The 22,497-nt window shown below is 43.1% G+C and overlaps 1 protein-coding gene across 9 annotated transcripts in view; it reads left to right on the top strand.

Moving 5' to 3' along the window:
- Positions 1-22,497, top strand: part of ARNT2 (aryl hydrocarbon receptor nuclear translocator 2) — a 193,881-nt gene that overhangs the window by 155,608 nt on the left and 15,776 nt on the right. For 8 of the 9 annotated variants that reach the window (XM_064456260.1, XM_064456261.1, XM_064456263.1 and 5 more), the window contains 5 exons: positions 553-627; positions 4,913-5,064; positions 17,211-17,283; positions 17,441-17,564; positions 21,653-21,752. In XM_064456260.1, the coding sequence (XP_064312330.1) occupies positions 553-627; positions 4,913-5,064; positions 17,211-17,283; positions 17,441-17,564; positions 21,653-21,752 (524 nt within the window). The other variant, XM_064456266.1, reaches the window with a different exon arrangement.

Consider the following 22,497-nt stretch of genomic DNA (forward strand, 5'->3'; position numbering starts at 1 on the left):
ACTTCTGCCAATCTATTGAACAGTAGGCAAACATCATTTATGGCATCTGTTTTCATTTAGGCTTACATCTGCTCCTCTGAATAGGAGGCTGGTCACATATCTGAGTAGAATAGTAAATGAACTCCTGACTACCACCACTCTCCCTTGGATAACTCTCAACAGTTGCAATTTAGAGGGGAAAAATAATTTTTTGTTCGTTTGTTTCTCCCATTTATTTTGATTTTAGGTAGCTTTGTAATAACTGTTTTTACAAAGATTAGTGCCACAAAATGAACTGTAGTAGCGGATGTGAGTCTTTTCAAGACACCATTTCACGGATACTTTAAAAATTGCTTAAAATTTGTTTGTAAATACATATATCTATGCAACAGTACAAACATAACGTGGGACATGATGCCTGCAAACCTTGTTTGTATGATTCCTCCCCGATTAACTGAGTAGTCCCATTAAGGGTGGTAGATGTAGTGTCTGCAAGAATTAATTACTTGCAGATCTGCATGTGGATTTGTGTTGAGGTCTGGGTTTTTTACACAGCTTTATGTTTTATTCTAGGATCTTCTGGGAAAAGATATTTTAGAATTCTGCCATCCTGAAGATCAAAGCCATTTGAGGGAGAGTTTCCAACAGGTGCTGCATCCTGTTCCTTTTCTTCTGCCTTTATTTGTTGTTTTTGTTATTTTGTTCAAAGAAACAGCTTTTATTTTTCATTTCAAGGTATTTTTCACAGAAATGCAGACAGAAATAACAAAAGAAATACAACATATGGAAAGAATTACCGATCTGGATTCGTTCTTACAGTGGGCCATGTTTACATCAGCTATATCAAAGGCATTTATTCCATTGTAGAACTTACTGTTTCAAATTGATCTGGGACATACAGTAGGAGTGTTTTCCCCAAGCCTTCTGCTTGTTGCTGGTCTTTTCAGCACCTTCCCTACCACACTAGAAAGCGTAGTATAGCATGTTTAACAGATTACTGAGGTTCAGATGATCTAAGTGGTTCCAGGTTTTCTGACAACACCCTATAGCTCAACCATGTTTTGTTGATGCATCTTGTGTTGGATGCTGAGATGTATTTTCAGCTGTGAAATGTGGATACAAAGTGACTTTAAAATAATTTCTATAGTCAACTATTTATTCAGGCATGGCATGCAAAAATGGAGCTTGAAAAGCCTCTCTGGGAAAAACAACTGAATGCTGTTCTGTGTTCATAGAATAGGTTGTGAAACTGAGGTTATGGTCTCTACAGAAGTGTTTGAGATAGTGTAAGATATCAGCACTCTTGAGCGATTTCTCACAACCCCAAGCCAAGCCAAGACTACCAACCCAACTGCTGAGCTAGCAGGAAAGACTGTGTGAGCACTCTGCATCCACTTTGGTGTCCCTTGAACAGACTGAGTTCAAACAGCTGCAAAAGACCTTTTAAATTCAAGATATTGATTCACAGGCAGGAGCCTGTGAGAGTTAGATGCTTGAAATAGGTCACCACACCCAGTCATCTTCTCTGCCCCAACTTGGCTGGGAGTGTGATGCTGCAGCTGAACCTACTTGGTGGTTAGCTGTCACCAGGAGCCAGGTCCTACTCCCACTTCTTTTCTCCTCTCTGACCTCCTCCCCACCTTTCCTCTTGTCCTGAGAAGAGCACAGATGGACTTGTTGGGTAGACCAGCTAAGGGACTAATCACTTTCGCATGGGACTAGCTTTCAGATGATTCAGCTCCCTGAACTTTGTGCTTGGTGGCATCAGTGGCTCAAGAAGAGCAGCAAGAATGCATATGTTGTTGTTCGTTAATGCCCAAGTGATTGATTCCACTAATTTATCCAAGACACAGTGACAGAGAGCTGCTGGATAATAATGCATCAAACATCTGTCTCTGAAGTGATTGCCTGGGGTTCAGAAGGGCTGACTAACTAATGTTCATGTTAATGACTTGGTCCTTACCAAGGACTCGCTGAGAGTGAGATCAGGCAGTGGGAGGCGGCTGGTGCATCCTTGAACTCAGTTCCTGGGAACTTCACTGTCACTACTGGCTATTAGGCATGTGCATAGTGATCCGCTGGATCAGGGGCCTACATGATTTGCTTAAGGTCATACAAAAAGACAGCAGGAAAAAATGCAGATTAGAAGTGAAAGTTCCTGTTCACTCAACGGATGTCCAATCTATGAAAATACTGTGCTGTTTCTTTAGTAGGCAATTCCTTTTTCGGTATATTTTTGTTCAGTACAGTAGCAGTGTGATTATGGCTGTTATTTCATTCATGCAATAAAAGACTGAAGTAAACAGTTAAGCACCAGGTGTTTTTTATTTCCAAAGAATGTAAGAAAGTAAAGGTTAAACATTAGCTTTGAATTTTTTGTGCTATCTTGTTTGTGTGCACTGTTTTAAGACAGTTCAGGATTTTCCCACCAGTGATCTCTATGCTTTATATATTGTTAAAGAATTAGTGTTTGCTTAATTCAGACTTCAGGACAATAGATCACTGCAGTTTGTTTTATTATTGTTAGTTTGGCCTTAGAAATCTTTTCATTAGAAATTTTTTCATTAGAAAGGTAACTGTGATTTCCAGTAAATTGTCTTTTTTTCTAAAACGTTCTGAAAACTTGATATTTCTAATTTGCTGATGGTATCAGAACCAGGTTGCTGCATAACAGAGGAGGGAGGGAGGGTTTTGCAGGTTTTGGTCAATTGCCAGCATCCATCTCAAAGCTTTTACTTCCTTGGGAAGATAAATTCATTCATCAGGGTGGGAAAATCAGGCCAGAGTAAGATAGTCTCAAGGCCAAGATCAACAAATAGAGTTTAGTATCAAAGGATCCAGAATACAGCTATTTGACATCCAGTAGGATGCTATTCAGATTGGACACTTTTACATAAGTTCTGTGTGTTTTATGCTGGGTGTGGTAGAAGAAAAATGCTGATAAAAGAATGTCACTCACTGAACTCAAACTACAAAAGCATTTAAAAAACACCCCAAAAACCAAAAAACAAAACCCACCAAACCAAAGGGCATTTACCTCAGTATTATTTTGAACTTTCTTGGGCATTGCTAAAGATTTTTGTCTTATGTTTGCATTCTTTCCATTTAATCTTGTATCCAACTGATCAATTTGAAATGCACAACTTTGGAAAAAACAGGATTGGAGCATTTTTCCTAATCCAATTGCTTGTTGATAAAAACAGAGGGTAAATACTGGGTTTTATACTTTTAGAGAATACAGGCAGCAGATAGCTAATAAAGAATCAATTCCAGTGGATAAGGATTAAGAATCCACAATGAGATGAGGCATTTGTTTGCAGTAGACCTTCCCTTTCCTTCCCTGAGGCACCCCTGAAATAACGTGGTGGAAAAGCTATAAAAAATAAACACAGCCCAGGTAAGTGACAGGTGAATGACTTGAAACCATATGAGTTTTCTTCTGACTTAAACCAAGTGTTGGGTTCAACGCCAGCTGGCAGCTAAGCACCACACAGCCACTGGCTCACTCCCCCCCGCCCCGCCCAGTGAGATGGAGGAGAGAATCAGAAGGGTGAAAGTGAAAAAACCTGTGGGTTGAGATCAAGACACTTTAATAGGGAAAGCAAAAGTCACTGGCACAAGCAAAGCAAAAGGAATTCATTCTCTCCTTCCCATTGTCAGGCAGGTGTTCAGCCATCTGCAGGACAGCAGGGCTTCATCATGTGTAAAGGTTACTTGAGAAGACAAACACCATCACTCTGAACATCCCCCTTTCCTCCTTCCCCCAGCTTTATATGCTGAGCATGACGACATATGGTGTGGAACATCCCTTGGGTCAGCTGGGGTCAGCTGTCCCAGCCGTGTCCCCTCCCAACCCCTTGTGCCCCCCAGCCCCTCGCTGGTGGGGTGGGCTGAGAGGCAGCAAAGGCCTTGACTGTGTGTAAGCCCTGCTGAGCAACAGCTAGAACATCCCTGTCTTATCAACACTGTTTTCAGCACAAATCCAAACCATAGGCCCATACTAGCTACTATGGAGAAAATTAACTCTAGCTCACCCAAAACCAGCACACCAGCAGGTATGGTTTGAGTGTACTTCTTTAGCTGGCTGCTTCTTACTTCTCACTTGATGCCCAACTATTGACTTCAACAAAACTTCAGCTACAAAAGACAATTTGAACTAGCTATTGCCAGACATCTGAATAGGCTGTCCAAGCAAAGAATGTGCTCTCCGTTTTCATTAATACTGTTAAAACGGACAGTGCCTTATTGGTGTTCTCTCCATTCAAAGGCTGGCTCGTTCTTTCTTGTTTTGAAAGCCAGAAGCAATTATTTCTTGTCAGTGCTTTGCTATTGTAGATGGTCTTATATTGTGTTTGGGGAAAAAAAATCCAAAGCAACCATGTATGGTTTCTTAAAAAAAGACATCTTAAGTATTATCATAAATTTTGATGCTGATGGGTGATTTGGCATATCACATATATAAATTGTATAGCTAGGTATCCAAGCAGAAAAGCAAATAGTCAACCTCAAAATGTTTTTTCCTGTGGACTTTTGTTTCAGCTGCAATGTTTGGTTTATGGTTTACATATAAACATTTAAAGATCCTCAGTTTGCTTTATGTCAGTCTCTCAATAAGCATTCCACAATAAAATGGTCTTAAAGCTTCCCTGTTGGGATAACAGCACAACCTGTTGGTTGTCCTGAATCTGTATTCTTCATATTTGCAAGCTGGAAAATGGCATTTTATACAACAAAGCGTGAGGGTTTCATTCTGAAGGAAATAGCTGCAAACATGAATCAGATTTCGCTTATTCTCTTAAAATTAAGAATATCCCTGCTGTGTCCACGGCTTTCTGTAATTCAAGTTTAAAACACACCAGTTACAGCTGTTTATGATTGATTTGCACAGCAGGTCGCAATCTCATTTTATTAACCTTTCCAAATGGTTTTGCAGGTGGTGAAACTGAAAGGTCAAGTCCTGTCTGTGATGTATCGTTTTCGTACCAAAAACCGGGAATGGATGCTGATCAGAACCAGCAGCTTCACATTTCAGAATCCTTATTCCGATGAGATTGAATACATCATCTGCACCAACACTAATGTAAAGTATGTGCCTTTCCAGATGCTAATGTACATGGTTTTGAAAGAATTTAAGCATTTGCTTTTTGCTGTAGCCTGTTTCTAGCTACATTTGTTCCTCTATAACAATACAGTCTGTAACAGGGTTTTTCTGCATCATGAGATCTCACAGCATAGCTGTTTCTCTGTGTCATTATCCTGCTATGCTTCTGAGACCTGGCTGCACTGGGGGAGAGATGTCACTTATCTGTTATGGCATTAGACAAGCCCATTGATCTCAGTCCAGGCTGCCTTAAACTAGCACAGAGCTTCCAGCAGCACACCAGCTGTCCTGATATTGGAGGAAGGTTATCCTGATTCCTAAGCCAAAGAGAAAATTTTGTGTCTGTGTTCATTGTGATCATACCATTCCGTAGTCCTGGGCACCTTATCCTTGAGCTGTGTCTACTCTTACAGCCTATGAAAGCTGGCAGAATTATTTCCTAGTAGGCTCAAGTGGGAAGGGTTGCTGATATTCACTTAAGATCTAGTGGAATATCCCCAAGTATGGGAACAGATCCAACGCCTTATCTTCAGAGGGAAAATAAATCATCCTGTCTTTCAATTAATATTTTCAAAAATTTGTCACTGGACCTCTTAGGACAAGGTCATCCTAGGACTATAGTGAAGGTTTGTCATTGTGTAGCTGAGCAGAGATGCTTTTGGTGCCTCCTGAGCTTTGAGCCAGTAACTGCAGAAGTTAATCTGGCCTTGATAAAGCCATTCCTTTATATTCCTTTATTCCTTTATTCCTTTATATTCCTTTATTCCTTTATAGTGTATAGTATAGGGCTTTTTATAAATATTTAATCTTTCCAATATAAACTTAATCTATTTCTAAAACAAAATCTGCATCTGGTCTGACCAAAGATTTTTTGCCAAGTTTTTAGCTCAGAGGAAATTATAGGTTTTAAGATCTTAACCTGTTACACTGTTTAATGGAAGTGCTGAATGAGCAATCTACTAGTGGAGATCCATGCTGACAGTTCCATTTGCAAAACCAAACCCCTGGGCCTTTGACATTTGAACTTAGAAAGCTAGCAGGTGACTCTTGGTGTTCCTTGACTGTCTTCTTTGGACATGACACATACCTAGACTAGGGCTGTGCTTTTACTCACTTGAAACCCAGCATCACAATCACATACAGACACACAGAGAATTATATAGGTTGGAAAAGACCTTTAAGATTATTGAGTCCAACCATTAACCTAACACTCCCAAATCCACCACTAAGCCATGTCCCTAAGCACCACATCTACATGTCTCTTAAATACCTCCAGGGATGGTGACTCAACCACTTCCCTGGGCAGGCTGTTCCAGGGGTTGATGACCATTTTGGTGAAAAAATGTTTCTTAGTATCCAATCTTATCCTCCCCTGGTGCAACTTGAGGCCATTTCCTCTTGTCCTACCATTTGCTTCTTGGGAGAATAGACCAACACCCACCCCACTACAGCCTCCTTTCAGGTAGTTGTAGAGAGCGATAAGGTCTCCCCTCAGCCTTCTCTTCTCCAGGCTAAACAACCCCAGTTCCCTCAGCCGCTCCTCATCAGACTTGTTCTCCAGACCCTTCACCAGCTTTGTTGCCCTTCTCTGGACATGTTCCAGCACCTCAATGTCCTTCTTGTCCCAAGGGGCCCAAAACTGCACACAGTACTCGAGGTGCGGCCTCACCAGTGCTGAGCACGGGGGTACGATCACTGCCCTGCTCCTGCTGGCCACACTATTGCTGATACAAGCCAGGATGCTGTTGGCCCTCTTGGCCCCCTGGGCACACTGCTGGCTCATGTTCAGCCGGCTGTCAACCAACAACACAGGTCCTTTTCCACTGGGCAGCTCTCCAGCCACCCTTCCCCAAGCCTGTAGCGTTGCCTGGCGTTGTTGTGACCCAAGTGCAGGACCCGACACTGAGCCTTGTAGAACCCCATACAATTGGCCTGGGCCCATTGATCCAGGCTGTCAAGATCCCTCTGTAGGGTCTTCCTGCCCTCAAGCAGAACAACACTCCTGCCCAGCTTGGTGTTGCCTGCAAACTTACTGAGGGTGCACTCAATCCCCTCGTCCAGGTCATTGATAAAGAAAGCAAACAGAACCAACCCCAGTTGTACTGAGCCCTGGAGACCGCCGCTAGTGACCATCCGTCAGCTGGATTTAACTCCATTTAGTATGATTATTTTGGCCCAGCCATCCAGCCAGACTTTTACCCAGCGAAGAGTACATCTGTCCAAGCCATGAGCAGCCAGTTTCTCCAGGAGAATGCTGTGTGGAACGGTGTGAAAGGCTTTACTAAAGTCTAGGTAGACAACATCAGCAGCCTTTCCCTCGTTTACAAAGCAGGTCACCTGGTCATAGAAGGAGATCAGATCAGTCAAGCAGGACCTGCCTTTCATACACGCATGCTGACTGGGCCTGGTCCCCTGGTTGTCCTATACATGCTGTGTGATGGCACTCAAGATGATCTGCTCAATAACCCTCCCTGGCACCAAGGTCAGACTGACAGGTGTATAGCTCCCCGGATCCTCCTTCTGGCCCTTCTTGTAGATGGGTATCACATTATCTAACTTCTAGTCAGCCGGGACCTCCCCAGTTAGCCAGGACTGCTGATAAATGCTGGAAAGTGGCTTGGTGAGCACTTCCACCAGCTCCCTCAGTACCCTTGGGTGGATCCCACCTGGCCCCATAGACTTGTGTGTGTCTAGGTGGTGTAGCAGGTTGCTAGCCATTTCCCCCTGGATTATGGGGGCTCCATTCTGCTCCCTGTCCCTCTCTTCCAGCCCAGAGGGCTGGGCACCCAGAGAACAACTGGTCTTACTATTAAATACTGAGGTAAAGAAGGCATTTTGTCACTATGTTTCCTCCAGCCTTTCCTGTAAAGGCTGCAGATTCTCCTTAGCTCTTCTGTTACTGCTAATTATTTATAGAAGTATTTTTTGCTCCTTTTTTCTGCATGCCTAAAAAGTCAGACTCAAGGAACTGAATAGTTAAGCTCATTGAAAACAAGCAAACGTGTCTTGAAATCAGGCGGCTAAATATCTCCTTGTCTGTACTATGCATCAAACTAAATATTTCCATATTTGCTGTGCCATATTTCTTTTCTAAATTATTTTTATATGCAAAAACAGGCCTGCAAAATCAAAAATGAATTTTCAGATACGTCCCAGGCGTGGTTAATTGTGCGTTGTTCCCATGACTCCACAGATCAAAAGTGGGGCTGGAGACTTCTGTTGTGTTGACTCTGGGAATGCTTTTTTGTGAGCCTCCACTATACTGTTCAGCTTGGCATTGCAGCACTTACTGTGATGAATAGGACTGTGCCAGCTTCTGGCTCTTGTTATATCTCTCTTGCTAGGTTTGAATAACAACCCAGAAATGTTGACCTAATATGGAATTTGCCTGCTGCTACTTTGACAGAGGATGTTCCCTTTTTCCTGTCATGTAGAAAATGTTCTAGTCTTAATGCAAGATACAAACCATTATACATCTGCTTTTGAATGGTAGAAAGAATGCATTATTCAAACTGTTTTCTGTTTTTCTCCCTGTTCTCTCCCGCTTCTCAGATTTCCAAAGAGGATTTACTGTAATGTATTGTATTTCCTGGAAGTTTTTTTTTTGGGGGAGGGGCACATTTGGGGTCATGTTTTGACTTCTGATTTCCTAGCTGCCTTGCAGAGTTGTACTGTTGATTTCTGCCTCCTCATTCAGCTCCTGCTGGGGCTAGATATTCAGCACTGACTCGAGTGTATGTGGCCATCTTTATGTGTCCGTGGAAGTGTCAGATGCTCTGGGTCCAGAGAAGTGCTTGCCATGGAGACCAAGCAGGGGTGCCTTCCACTGCGCCGTACGAGGCAGTTCTGCACAGAGACAGATTTTGATTTGTCTATCTCTGTGATAACCTAGGCAGCTCCATAAGATACAGGTTTGAGGCAGTTAAAAATCCATCATGAAACTGTAAAGACAATATAGCCAAAAAATTCTAGGTTTAAATCAGTTTTTAACTTAAGATAGTTTAAAGCCACAGTATGTACCTCTGTGTGTGTGCTAACAGAATACTTGTTTTGCCTTGGTCAGTGAACAGCGTTTTCCCAAAAGACTGTAGAGGGCAGTGGTGGTTCCAGTTGTGAGGGATTAATTAATTTGTTGGTTTGGTTTGTTTGTTGTTCGTTATTTTTCCTTTTTTTCTTTTTTTTTTTTTAAATACTCTTTTGGAGCTCTAAACAGTCAACTATCCAAACTTGCTTTTGGTGCGGTTGGATAATGAAACATGAGGTTCAAATGTTCACTTAGTTCTTTGCAAAAAAAAAGAAAAGAAAACTTAGAGATGTTTCACTTGGGTGTAGCCATCCAAGAGAAACTTCCTGGAGAAACGAAGCATTTAACGTTTAACATTTGTGCTGGGTTCGGCTGAAAAGAAAAGTTCCCGCGTTTGACCACATCTTCCTGTGTAGTTGAGACTGATTTCCAAAAAGAAATAATTGTTGTGATCAACATTTATTTAACATACACATAGAGCAGCATTTGAATAGAGTAATCTATTATGGTGATAGATAAAACTATATTAAACTCGCTGTATACGTAGAAGGAGGATATTTTTCTGACCTTTATGGAAAATTTGATGTTTCATTTTTGTAAGCCCCAAAGTCCTATGTTGCACTGTGTGCATTTATGAATCCTACAGTTGTCCTGAGTCTCAAGATTCTTGTCTCGGAGTGAGCTGGCACAGGTCACTGCTGAAGGCAGCCTGGCGAATGAATCAGCCTGTGCTTGTGGGAGAGATGCTTTCTGTTTCAGATTCTCATGGGCCAAAATACTAAAGAGATCAACTATTCTGATAAAATTCCGGTCTATGGTAGTAGTGCTAAAGAATGACTTTCTCATGATCCCTGTGCCATCCCTGGGCCATCTGATCCCTCAAGGCCAGTGTTAAGACAGACCCTTTCACAGGGGTGACTTTGAAACTACGCTAAAAGAGGGAGATTTTTAGAGTTTATGAAAGAGGATTTTACAATGGCAGCCCCAAGGCTTTTATTATTCCCTTTTTGTCCAAACCAGACGTAGGAAGCGTATGTGCCTGTATTACATAAAAATAGCTCAGTGGGGACACAGTATAGTTTCTGTCGCACTGTAGAGACAGTTAATTTTAAAGTTCAAATCCTCTTTTGGTTACTCTGATGCCTGGAAAAGGAACAGGTGACTTCAGTTTTCATACAGAGAAATTGATTTGGCTGAAATCCTCTCCAATGTCAAAGGAACTTTCACAGAATCTTCCCCTTTCCTCCAAAAACATTTACTGAAGTAAATTTGAATTAACCATCTAAACCTTCAGATTTGCTGAACCATTCCTTGTTCAAGCCAAGGGCTTCCCAGTTTCATACTGAACCCATGGGTGAGCCAGGAATTCCTGCAGTACAGGCAAAGTTGTCTGTTGACCCAGACAATACCTTACTTGCTGTTGGGTATCCTGTAGAGCCAGGAAATTCCTCTCTCATTCACTCCTTGCAGCTGTGAAACTGAAATTGAAACCAAGGATAGTCTGGGGTTTGGTTTCAAAGGCAGAAGGTAGTTTGAGTTTTGCCCAAACTGGTAATAAGCTCTTGTTGTGTATCATCCTTACAAAAATGATCTAGCAGTTAGGCGACTGAAGGGACCTGTATGTGTTGATTGTTCAGTCAAAAGGGCTGCTTAGATGGCAAGGTCTGAAGCAACCACAACAGCAGTGCCCAGCTCTCCCAGGTCAGCTGGTCCATGCATGATCCAGAAGGTTCCTGCAGAGCATCAAGGACAGCTTTTTGGTGCAGGTGGTGGAGGAACCAATGAGGCAAGATGTGCTGCTCATCCTTACACTAACAAACAAGGAAGGGCTGGCTGAGGATGTGAGGGTTGGGGTAGCCTTGGCTGCAGTGACCGTGAGACAGTGCAGTTCAGGATCTCGCATGGTAGAAGCAGGGCAACAATTACAACCTTGGACTTCAAGAGAGCCAACTTTGGCCTCTTCAAAGACCTGCTTACAGAAATCCCATGGACTAGGGCTCTAGAAGGCAGAGGGGTCCAAGAGAGCTGGTCAGTATTTAAGGACCACTCCCTCTGAGCTCAAGATTGGTGCATCCCTAGGAGGAAGAAGTCAGGCAGAGGAGCCAGGAGACCTGCATGGATTAGCAAAGAGCTTCTAGAGAAGCTCAAATGGAAGAGGGACGTTCACAGTATGCAAGGAAAAAGAGACTGGCCACTTGGGAGGAATATAGGAGCGTTGTCAGGGTATGCAGAGATGCGACAAGGAAGGCCAAGGCCCACTTGGAACTAAGTCTGGTGAGATAACAAATCAAAGATAACAAGATGGGCTTCTTTAAATACATCAGCAGTAAAAGGAAGACTGGGGATACAGCAGGCCCACTGCTGAACAAGGAAAGGGCCCTGGTAATGCAGGATGCAGAGAAGGCAGAGATATTGAATGTCTTCTTTGCTTCAGTCTTTACTGCTGAGGCTGGCCCTCAGGCATCCCAGCCCCCAGAGGAGAGAGAAAAAATCTGGAGAAAGGAGGGCTTCCTCTTGGCTGAGGAGGATTGGGTCAGAGATCGCCTAAGCAAACTGGATCCTCACAAATCCATGGGCCCCGATGGGATGCACCCATGAATGCTGAGGGAGATGCTGGATGTTCTTGCCAAGCCACTCTCCATCATCTTTGAAAGGTCGTGGAGGACAGGAGAGGTGCCTGAGGACTGGAGGAAAGTAAACGTCACTCCAATATTCAAAAAGGGCAAGAAGGAGGACCTGGGGAACTACAGGCCAGTCAGCCTCACCTCCATCCCTGGAAAGGTGAATGAGCAGTTGATCCTGGAGGTCATCTCCAGGCATGTAGAGGAAAAGAAGGTTATCAGAAGTAGTCAACATAGATTCACCAAGGGAAGATCATGCTTGACCAACCTGATAGCCTTCTACGATGGTGTGACTGGCTGAGTTGATAAAGGGAGAGCAGTGGATGTGGTTTATCTTGACTTCAGCAAGGCATTCAACACTGCCATAACATCCTCATAGATAAGCTAATGAATGAAGTGTGGGTTGGGTGAGAGGGCAGTGAGGTGGATTGAGAACTGGCTCAGCAGCAGAGCTCAGAGGGTTGTAATCAATGGAGCAGCGTCTGGGTGGAGGCCTGTCACTAGTGGTGTTCCCCAGGGGTCTGTGCTGGGTCCAGTCCTGTTCAACATATTCATCAATGACCTGGATGAAGGGACAGAGTGTAACCTCAGCAAGTTCGCTGATGATACCAAGCTGGGAGGAGTAGCTGATATGCCAGAAGGCTGTGCTGCCATCCAGCAAGACCTGGGCAGGCTGGAGAGCTGGGCCGAGGGGAACCTCATGAAATTCAACAAAAGGAAGTGCAAGGTCCTGCCCCTGTGGAGGAACAACCCCATGCACCAGTACAGGCTGGGGGCTGAACTACTGGAAAGCGGCTCTGTTGAGAAGGACCTGGGAGTGCTGGTGGACAAGCTGACCCTGAGCCAGCACTGTGCCCTTGTGGCCAAGAAGGCCAATGGTACCCTGGGATGCATTAAAAGGAATGTGGCCAGCAGGTCGAGAGAGGTTATGCTCCCCCTCTACTCTGGCCTGGTGAGACCACATTTGGAGTACTGTGTCCAGTCTTGGGACCCCCATTTTAAGAAGGATGTGGAACTGCTTGAGCAAGTCCAGCAGAGAGCTACCAAGATTATCAGGGGACTGGAGCATCTCACGTATGAGGAAAGGCTGAGAGACCTGGGTTTGTTTAGCCTGGACAAGAGAAGACCGAGGGGGATCTTATCAATGCTTGTAAATATCTAAAGGGTGGGTGTCAAGAGGATGGGACTAGACTCTTTTCATTAGTGCCCAGCAACAGGCCAAGGGGCAATGGGCACAAGCTGGAACACACGAATTTCCACCTAAACATGAGAAAAAACTTCTTTCCTGTGGGGGTGCCAGAGCAGGGGCACAGGCTGCCCAGGGAGGCTGTGGAGTCTTCTTCGCTGGAGACGTTCAAACCCCGCCTGGACGCGTTCCTGTGCCCCCTGCTCTGGGTGTGCCTGCTCAAGCAGGGGGTTGGGCGAGATGATCTCCAGAGGTCCCTTCCAACCCCTCCATTCTGTGAATTGCTACACAATTTCTTTGAGTTTTCAAACATCGTTTGAACTATTTACGCAGTAGCAGCAAAGAACAGCAGAAGATGCTAACCTAGCTTTACATTTCAATCTTAATTAAGTGCAGCACAGCTTGCACAGAGTTCAGTGAAGATACGCAAGTATTTGTTTTTTATAGAAAATGGATTTGGGAGGTTGTTCCCTAAATTCAATGCTGTTAACACAATGTGGTATTTATATTGTACTGCAGCTTAACGAGTATTAGAGGTGAAAGATAGAGAAGGGCGAAGGAGCAATAAGTTAGAAGTGCCTACAAAACAAATAACTAGTAAGTATGCTGTTTTGTTTGGCTCATTTGTATGTATATGGCTGAATCAAGAAAACATACTTTATACGGAACAGAAGAGACCTAATGTGCTGTTTATTGACACACGCACCAAGTCGTTGGTAATAAAAACAAATGAAACAGTGTAATTAGCTTTCACGTTAACAACAGGATTTAATGGGTGTTTATCGTCCACAGGGTGGTATTTAGAAAAACTTCCCATAGATTTGCCGTGATTAAATTACCTCCTATAGTTCTGTTGGAAAAGTATGCATTTTATGCTTGCGAACAAAGAATTTCTTTACATTCCAGAGGTAATTCTTAGGAATTTTCTCTTGGCTAAAATAATGTGGAAAATCCATGAATCTCTAATGACCTGGTGGACTGACTTTTTGCATGTTACTCATAGCACAAAAGTGATTCTGTGCATTATGTGTTCTTACAACATAAGCCTAGCAGGCGGCTTTTGGCCCTCTACTTCGATCTTCTGTTTGTTGCAGGTCACAGATTTTTGTCCAGTTTGCCATGGAGCCTAGTAACTTGTGTCTGAGCAGAGTGTCTTCTGGAAAGCATCAAGGGATGGGAAAATCTGTTATTTACTTCAGTAGCTTGTTTGAGTGGTCCCTCGCATTCCCATCAGTTTGTGCCTAATTTGTCATTTGACTTTGTCTGAAGTTTTGTCTCTCAGTCCCTTGACATCTGAATCTACCTAGTTCAAAATTTAAAAGGTTTGGATAAAAATTTAAAATTCAAGCTTGTGGCCAAATATGTATCCTCATTTTCCAGAGTGTTAAATTTATGATCTCGCTATTTTGCGAAACCACATCTGTTACCACCTGTCACATTATAGTGTCTCCCTGGGAGGAAACCCACATGGTGTGTAATTCCTGTCCATTAGGTGATTTTTTCCTTCAGAAAGAGGCCAGAAGCATAGAGAAACTGTGACCACTGTCCAGTATCATTTGCAAGTATCAAGCTTACTTTCTTGTCAGTCCAACTCCAGTCTTATCCTAGTCTCTGAGCTTTAGCATAATTTGGGGGTGTTTATATCTTCTCTGCTAACTGAGCAAAGAGCCTCACAGAGACAGTATGCTACCTGCACGTCCTCAGGCCAGAAGTAATCTTGCTAATTGTGACCAAGCAACGGAAGGCAACTGTTAATGGAAGGTGCAAAACGTTTAGATAATTTCATAGCTGCTGAGGTTTTTGTCATTACACAGGCTGTCTTGCTTGGGATGCTGCAATGCCAGCAAGCTCCCAGCTTCACCCTAGAGACTGGTTCAGTGCCCTTTGTGGTATTGGACCATGGCGGAGCACAGGACTCTGCCTTCTCCATGGCAGTGATGCTGCTTCAGACGCGGGCCATGGCGGAGCCTTTCCTTTTTACAGGGAAGTCTCAAATTGTTGTGTCTGTGCATCACCTGGCCTGTTGGCTGGAAGCTGCTCTCAACATGAAGTTGTGAAGTGAGGGTGATGCTGTGGCCACACTGTTCAGGGCTGTTGCTTTATCAGGCTACAGCCTGGACACAGCTCAAACCCAGCACTTGGCTGCAAGATCATGTGGCTCTCACGCTCTACCATCCCAGCTCGGCTTTGGGACAAAGCTGGGCTTGTCTGTCTGAAAACAATCACACAAACCTACGCTCAGACAAGTGGGGTTCCTAATGACCCAGCGTGGGAATGGTGTAAGTCCAAACAAGAAAGCATAAGTTCACATTTTAATGGTAAAAGTCTGGTCTTGATGCATCAGTAGCGCTTCTGCCTTTCATTTCAAAAGGGTTGGGGTTTATTTCTGATAAACTGTACTGTGCAGTGGCTTTTTGTGTAGAAGTTGTTATGTTAAAGTAACTTCAAAATTTCCGATAGCAACAATTAGTATAACTCTGATTTTTTTTTTAATTAGGAGCTTTGAATTTATGTCCTTTCAGAATTAAAAAAGCAAGTGAAGAAATGGTTTCAGAAGATCACTGTGCTAAATATATTACAATTATGCAAAAGTTCTGTACGTTTTTATAAATAGGCAGCATTTGCATACATCGAATGTGAATATGCCTGACTTACCACTACTTGCATGCTGTCCCTACAGTCACCTGTCAGTTAATTCTCATGACTTCCAATTATTTTATCTGTTGATATTGGCTAATTGTCATAGCTAAGTAACAGCGCCTGACACTAAACACAAATCAAGCGCATTTCAAGGATCTGCAGAGTTTTCAACACTAAAGTTATTCATTCTGGCATATGGCCCCTAACACTTATTAGCTCTGGCAGTTTCTTTTGAAGTATTTTTCTATTGCTGCTGCTCATTTAATTTTTCCTAAACTCATATAATTGGATTAAGGCTATTACTTCCAGTGATTTTTATCTCATTTAAACAATGGGTATTTTTTGTTCAGTTCTGATTAGCATTAAAAGGAGACTCATGTTTTCTGTAGCATTTGTCAACGCAAATTGATTTTATGTAATGTCTTGATTTTATATGGTAGCACAAGCAATTTATTTCTGGACATTTACTGCCTTAAAAGCTTTCCAGAATTGAGGAGAATCTGGGCTTGGGTCCTGGGAAGAGTAGAACCAAAGCATGTTAAATAGATTTCATTAGAAAGAAGGAATTATATGCAGTTCTTTCTAGCTCAACAGGTTGTTCCATTTGGTCTGACATGCTCCAGACAGAGCTTTGATCACTTTTTCTTGTTGACTGGCATAATTCTGCATTAGTGTTACTGGATGTTTCCTGTTTACATCAGTAGGATCAGTGAAGGGGTCTGGTATATTCACTGTTAACATGAGGAAGATGTTCTTGGTGTCTTAGTAGTGAATTCTTAAATCCTTTATAAGGAGGTTGTATTCCATCCTCCATTACTTACCTGTTTTCCCAAAAAGTGGGTTTGTTCACCTGGTGTGCAAAATGCCAAACTCCACGCAGAGTGGAGGTATTTTATTCTATTCATTTTTGTGCAAAGATGGGTGCCAGGTGGTAACTCTGCAAACCTAGCGCCCAGCACTGAGAAACTACAAGGTATTTATACAGTTCAGTGTGTCAGTGACAGCCAAGATTTACGCCCTGCCCCAGCCGATCATTGCATAGTTTCTTTCTCACTTCATCCTAAAGGTACGGCTCCCTTCAAATTTAAACACGCATGCTCAGAGAGTAAGGGCCTTATTTGAGTAGGGGTTTTTCTGGCCTATGGGCATGATTTTTAGTATTATAATGAAGATAGTTCACCTAAAGGTCACTTAGTTTTAGTTCTTATCAACATCCCAATTAGTTATCCTCCTTGACTATATACTTTATCACCCAGCTTTTGGTGTCGTCTGAGGCAGGATGTTCCTTCTATCAGTCTTTCAGTTCTTCAAGGATATAGTAATAAAACAAATGCTTCCCTATCTCTCAGCTCCCTTCTTTGGCCACCAAATTCTGTTTTGCCAGGCTTCACATGGTTCATTGTTATTGCTTAGTAGAAAATTCTGTTTTCTTCAGGATATCAAACTCACCGACATTACTGTGCCATTACGGCAAAACTCCTCATGTGCCCTGTTGCATTCCTGTGGTGCAAGGTTTAAAAACAGATGGATCTCACAGGAAAGGATTTATTAAATTATCTGAGAGACGTTTCACTCACGGTATAAAATGGGAGACCATGGCTGTTCCTTTCTTGTATCGTAATTGGTTTTTGTAACAAAATCATTTTGTCTCCTTTGCAGACAACTTCAGCAGCAGCAAGCAGAACTAGAAGTACATCAAAGAGATGGGCTGTCATCCTATGACTTATCGCAGGTGAAATTTCTCAGGTTTTTATTTTTGTGCCTCTGATCTTTTAATACATAAAGCAGTGGCAGATTTCAGCAAAATTAAAAATACATTGTGACTATCCCTGAATTCCTTTTCATCAAATATGATGGAGGAAATTACCTTCCTCTGTGTATCTCAACAGGTGCCTGTTCCAAGTATACCAGCCAACGTTCATGACAGTGGAAAGTCTGTGGAAAAGCCTGATGCTATCTTCTCCCAGGAGAGAGATCCTAGATTTGCTGAGATGTTTGCTGGAATAACTGCTTGTAAGTGAATGTCTCTGATGTTTAATTTTTAATACTGTGTTAAGCTTGGTTACATGATGTGCAGCACAGCTTTGAGAGAATGAAGAGAAACTGCAGCATGGCAGAGAAATTTCCAAACATCATCAGCCTTCAGGACATCTCCTAGAATTTGCCTTTCGTTGATATTTCCCCTAAAGATGATGAGGAGTAAATTCAAGGCAGGAAGGACAGCTTTTGTGTCACCAGAGCTACCTATTTTTGATTCTTTCTTCATTTCACAGCGGCACCGTAAGCGTTCATAGATATTAAACATACTGAGCAGAACTTGCCATTTCTAAGTATATATTTTCTTTCTTAAACAGCAGATTTGAGTTCATCTCTGTAAAAAGGCAAGGATTAAGAAAGTTACCATGTAGTCTTAAGATAGGCCTGCAGTTTATCATCAAATCACCGGCTTTTGCATTTATGCTTTCAGAGGCATATGCTGCCTTGAGGTGTAATAATGTGCTTATTTTCTGATGAGTTGAGGCATCTCCAGTCACATTACTTGTTGGTGAGTCCTTGCTCTTTTTCCCACAACTTTTGAACTTGTTGGCAAGTTCTTATGAGAGTGATAGGAGTCTCAGAAATATGTTCTTCCTGTATTTTGTGAGAACTACAGTGAGGACAGAGTCCTTCCTGGGTGCCCTCACCAAAGGATTTCCTAGCCCTGTTCTAAGACGTAGCAGCCGACTTGTCAGTCAGACAGATGTAGCTGATTCAAGCTAGACCCAGCCTATGCTGCCTGTTACCCTAACAGACAGAAGTAATTTTGAAGACTGGCAGCTGAAGGGGTCATCCGAAATATATCTGTAGGAAACCAGGCTCATTAATTCCACTGCTTTTGGAAGAACTTGTTAATTGTTTATTGTTCTTAACTGTCCTCACTGAAAAAGAGAAGTTTTTACATTTGTTTTAAATAAATCAATGTGCAAGTGTCATGTAGTGCATGAAGGAAACGATCCATGGGGTTTGACTCCAGGGGTGTTGCGAGATGACCTCACTGCACTGGTTTCTTATGTCTGGCTTGGCCTTTTCAAATGGAGAAGGCGTCGTAACTGCAGGATAGACTTGATATTCTGTCCTCCTGTTGCTAGGACTTCTCTGTTATCCCTGTTCATCCTTGTCTGTCTACTCTAACAGCGAAGTCAACAGCTGAGGCCATAAAAGGGGTCCATTAGAAGGTAGCAAGACTCCAACCCTAAACACCAGAATATGTTTTTCCAAGCAAGAACATCTTGCTTTTTGGCTGCCTTATTGGCTCTTTTTCAGGCAGCTCTCAACTGTGTGGGGAGGGGTTAGGGTTAAGGGTCTAGCAAGCTGTGTTGTAGCTGGGAGGTTATGTTCTTGGAAATGCCATTTCTCTTTTCATTCTTATCAATTTACAGGCTATGCTTTTTTTGGACATTCACCCTGTCTGAATTTCTCATGGGAGCTGTGATCAAGGTCTTCTCTGAATGATAAAAAGAGGTGGTTCACAGTTAGAGATGAGATACGCTGTCCAAAATCAATATTGACAAACCTGCATGCTGCCTCCAAGACATTTGTGTTATGTTGATACCCGATCTCATTCTCTGCTACGTTCTGTAAAAATACAGGTTTGACATAGGGAGATTGTTGCCATAATTGCATGCAGTGGCCACACATAATTAAAAAAACAAAGTGGGGAGAGGAAGCCTGGCTTCACCGATTCATGCAAGTGCCCTGAAGCACAGGATGATGCGCTTCTTATGGAGATCTTCATTCTACAGGCAGAAACACTGGTCCTGCTGGGAGGAGGGCATATCATTGACCAGTGCAGTGGTGGGGTTTAGAGAGAAACAGGTCTAAGGATGCAGGTAAAACACCAGAACAAAACAGGTTTTCTGTGCTGTATAAAAGGTGAGAGCAGAGAAGTATTGCATAAAGACCTGAGTGGGAACAGCTGGGACAGATGTAGGCCAGATTCGGGGGCTAAAGAGCACTGAATGTAACTCAGGAAAGAGATTTTAAAGCTGATTTAGCTGCTTGTGATTAGTTTAGCTGTTCCCTTTGACTTGGCCTCATCCTGCGGCCCAGATCCTGGTAGCTGCCATGGCAACTCTGCTCCACTTGAGGAATTCCAGTTCATTTAGGGCACTCTCAATTTTGCTGGTGAGTTGTTCTCAAATATCTAAAGTACCCACAGGATTATGGCTCAGTCTCTTCCAACCCTGGGAGTTTGGTATCCTTGTAAATGGTGGCCTTAGAAAATGGGGCATCTCATGCAAGAAAGACATTACTGCAAAAAAAGAAAAAAAAATCTGTCCTTCTCAGAGATATCCCAACGCATTCTCAATTCTTCCTACTACATACACAATCTTCTCTAGACCTTGTCCCCATTTCTCCTTCGTTTTTTTATATGAGAGCATAGGTTTGTAGCCCAGACTCAGTGTCTGTGCTGGGCAATATGTAGCCAGTGAAGAATTTCTACAAATTTCGTTGTTACAAAGGAAAAGCAATGGCAGCTCCTTCTGTGAGGTAATTTGAGGTGACTTTTTTCTTTGGGAAGGTGAGCTTAGATTCTTGTTAGGAACATAATGGGAGAACATCTTAGGTAACAGAGGAGAGCTGATGTGTGTTGGAGGCCTTTGGTGAGCCATACTCACCAAGGTCTCTAAAAGCTAGGGAAAACTGAAAAATACTTCTATTACTTGTAAGCTGAGTGGGCCTTTTGTCCAGGAGAACATCTTGTGCAATGAGTGGGAATCTGAAAAGAGCAAAGGGGAAAATGAGGAGGCAGACTTGATTTCTAGGCCTGTCAGAGGTGCATAGCAACAAATGGTTGCAAAGCCATCAGTAAGTTGCTGGGTGTTTTGTGCTTGGAGGTAGTAAGGGAAGATGGGGAAAGTAAATAAAGGGTGGTGGAGCAGACCTTTAAATTATTTTAAGAAAAGTAGTAGCAGTGAGGTTTCCCTGGGCTTTGGAGTAATCCAGTGCCAGCAAATTAAATTAAGGGACCAAATGGCACTGTTCACCCAATCTTGTTTCATTCAATTGGAGATTGATCTCCAGTCGCCACATTAGGAGTAGACTATAAAAGTTAATGGCATCTCCATGTTTCACTACGCTAGTCTGCCTTACACCCCACTGGGATGCTTGCATCCTATTTCATGGCTCCCTCAAGCCACATAGGACAGCAAAATCTATGAGAGATGAGTGTTTTGCCTTGCCAGGTGCACAAGTCTTGCAGACACTCAGAAGCAAAGTGCCTCCAGCCACCTGTGAGATTGAAATGCAGGTAAGACAGCAGGATTACTCAGGTTTGCAGGTGTTCACCCTGAGATCTGCAGGCATGCCACCAGGCTGCCTGGGAGAGTCAGGTACTCCTCTCCAGCTTCCCTGGAGGGAAGCAAGCTGTCAGCTGGCTGGGAGGTGGGCTCTTTGGCACTGTTCCTTGGGGCATTTAACACAGCAGGGTGTGGGCCCTCAGCTGCTACCTCAGCGCAAACAGGCTGCGATAACAGCAGCGGCCCTGGGGGGCTTCTCCTGGTGCCAGAAACGTACCCTCACCTGAGGCCACCCCCAGGTAGCCACAGAGGTGCGCATGGATCAGACCAGGCTTTTATGTGGCGTTACTCCATTCCCCTGGGCAGACTCTTCCAGAAAACGTTTGTTCCCCTTTCCAGTCTGTAGCTGGGACCCATGCACACATCACTCCCCACCTTGGCCAGAGCCACTCTATGTATCCAGTTCCCCCTCCTGCCTGCATGGTCAGGAGCAGCTTCCAGTGTGCACGGAGAAGGTCTGGGCTGCGTGGCCAGAGGGCACGTACCACTGTTACGTTCCATGCAAACAATAGCATTAATGAGGTACATCCTGCAAAGAGGGTAAGAAGTAGACGCAAACCAGCTGTGCCTCTCGTTTCATACTGAATATAGCCCTTTTGCGTTATTCTTAATGTGTTCCACAGGGCTTCTTAATAAAGCTTTAAGAGGGAAAGAAAAATCCCTGCTGTGTATATACATTGCATTCTTATTAAATAATTTTGCCTTCATTTTCTCATCCCCTAAACTTTTCTCTTTCTGTGATTTGTTTTGTTCCTTTTGTAGCAGATAAAAAAATGATGGCCTCGGCATCTACAGCAGGAAACCAGCAGCTTTACTCACAGGGAAGCCCATTTCAGCCAGGACATTCAGGAAAGACTTTCAGGTACTGTAGTCCAGATCCTGAACATATCAGCTTCTGTCTGATAGTGGGGGACTGTTCCCCTTCAATCTAGTGGAAACAAAACCAACCTAAGATGCAAGGGCTTTCTTTACACGAATAAAATTTGCTTTGTGTAGACTTCACTCCTACGGAATGTCTTAGCCCTTAGGCTAGGCTTACAAGCTGAAATTATTTGGATATCTCTGTTAAAAATAGTGGCTGGTAAGTAGATACTTGTTGCTGTGATGAGGTAATTGGAAAAAACCTAAGAAGCAGCAAAAAATTATGAAGGGAGATAGATCTGAGAGGTGATGGGGCAGGCTCAGAGATCTTAGGAACGTTGACCAAGCTAGGAGGATGCAAAGATTTGGTTTGCATTTACAGCTGTCAGTACTTCTGTAGGGTGCCTTGAAGGGCATTAGTATGGACTCCTTATTAAAGGAACAGAGGGGTGCTTCATCCATAGTCCCTGGTGAGGGCTGGGACACAGACATGAATAGTTTTCTAAGTCAGCTTCCAAATATATGGAAGGTGGTGATCTGGCATTTTCCCGAGGCATTTTTGAGTTACTCAAAGTGCATGTTGTTGCATACCAGCTGTCAATACAGACTTGGCTAATTTGAGGTTTAAGAGTTTGCCTTCATTTCCAGTCAATTTTTGAGAGTGTGGTATCAGTGATTATATTTACCTTAGTGCCTTTTGTATCATTGTTCTGGGACTGTCATGTGGAGTTTCATTCTCCTGCTTT

The sequence above is a fragment of the Phalacrocorax carbo genome, chromosome 7 (genome assembly GCF_963921805.1).
Source record: "Phalacrocorax carbo chromosome 7, bPhaCar2.1, whole genome shotgun sequence".
Taxonomy (NCBI): domain Eukaryota; kingdom Metazoa; phylum Chordata; class Aves; order Suliformes; family Phalacrocoracidae; genus Phalacrocorax; species Phalacrocorax carbo.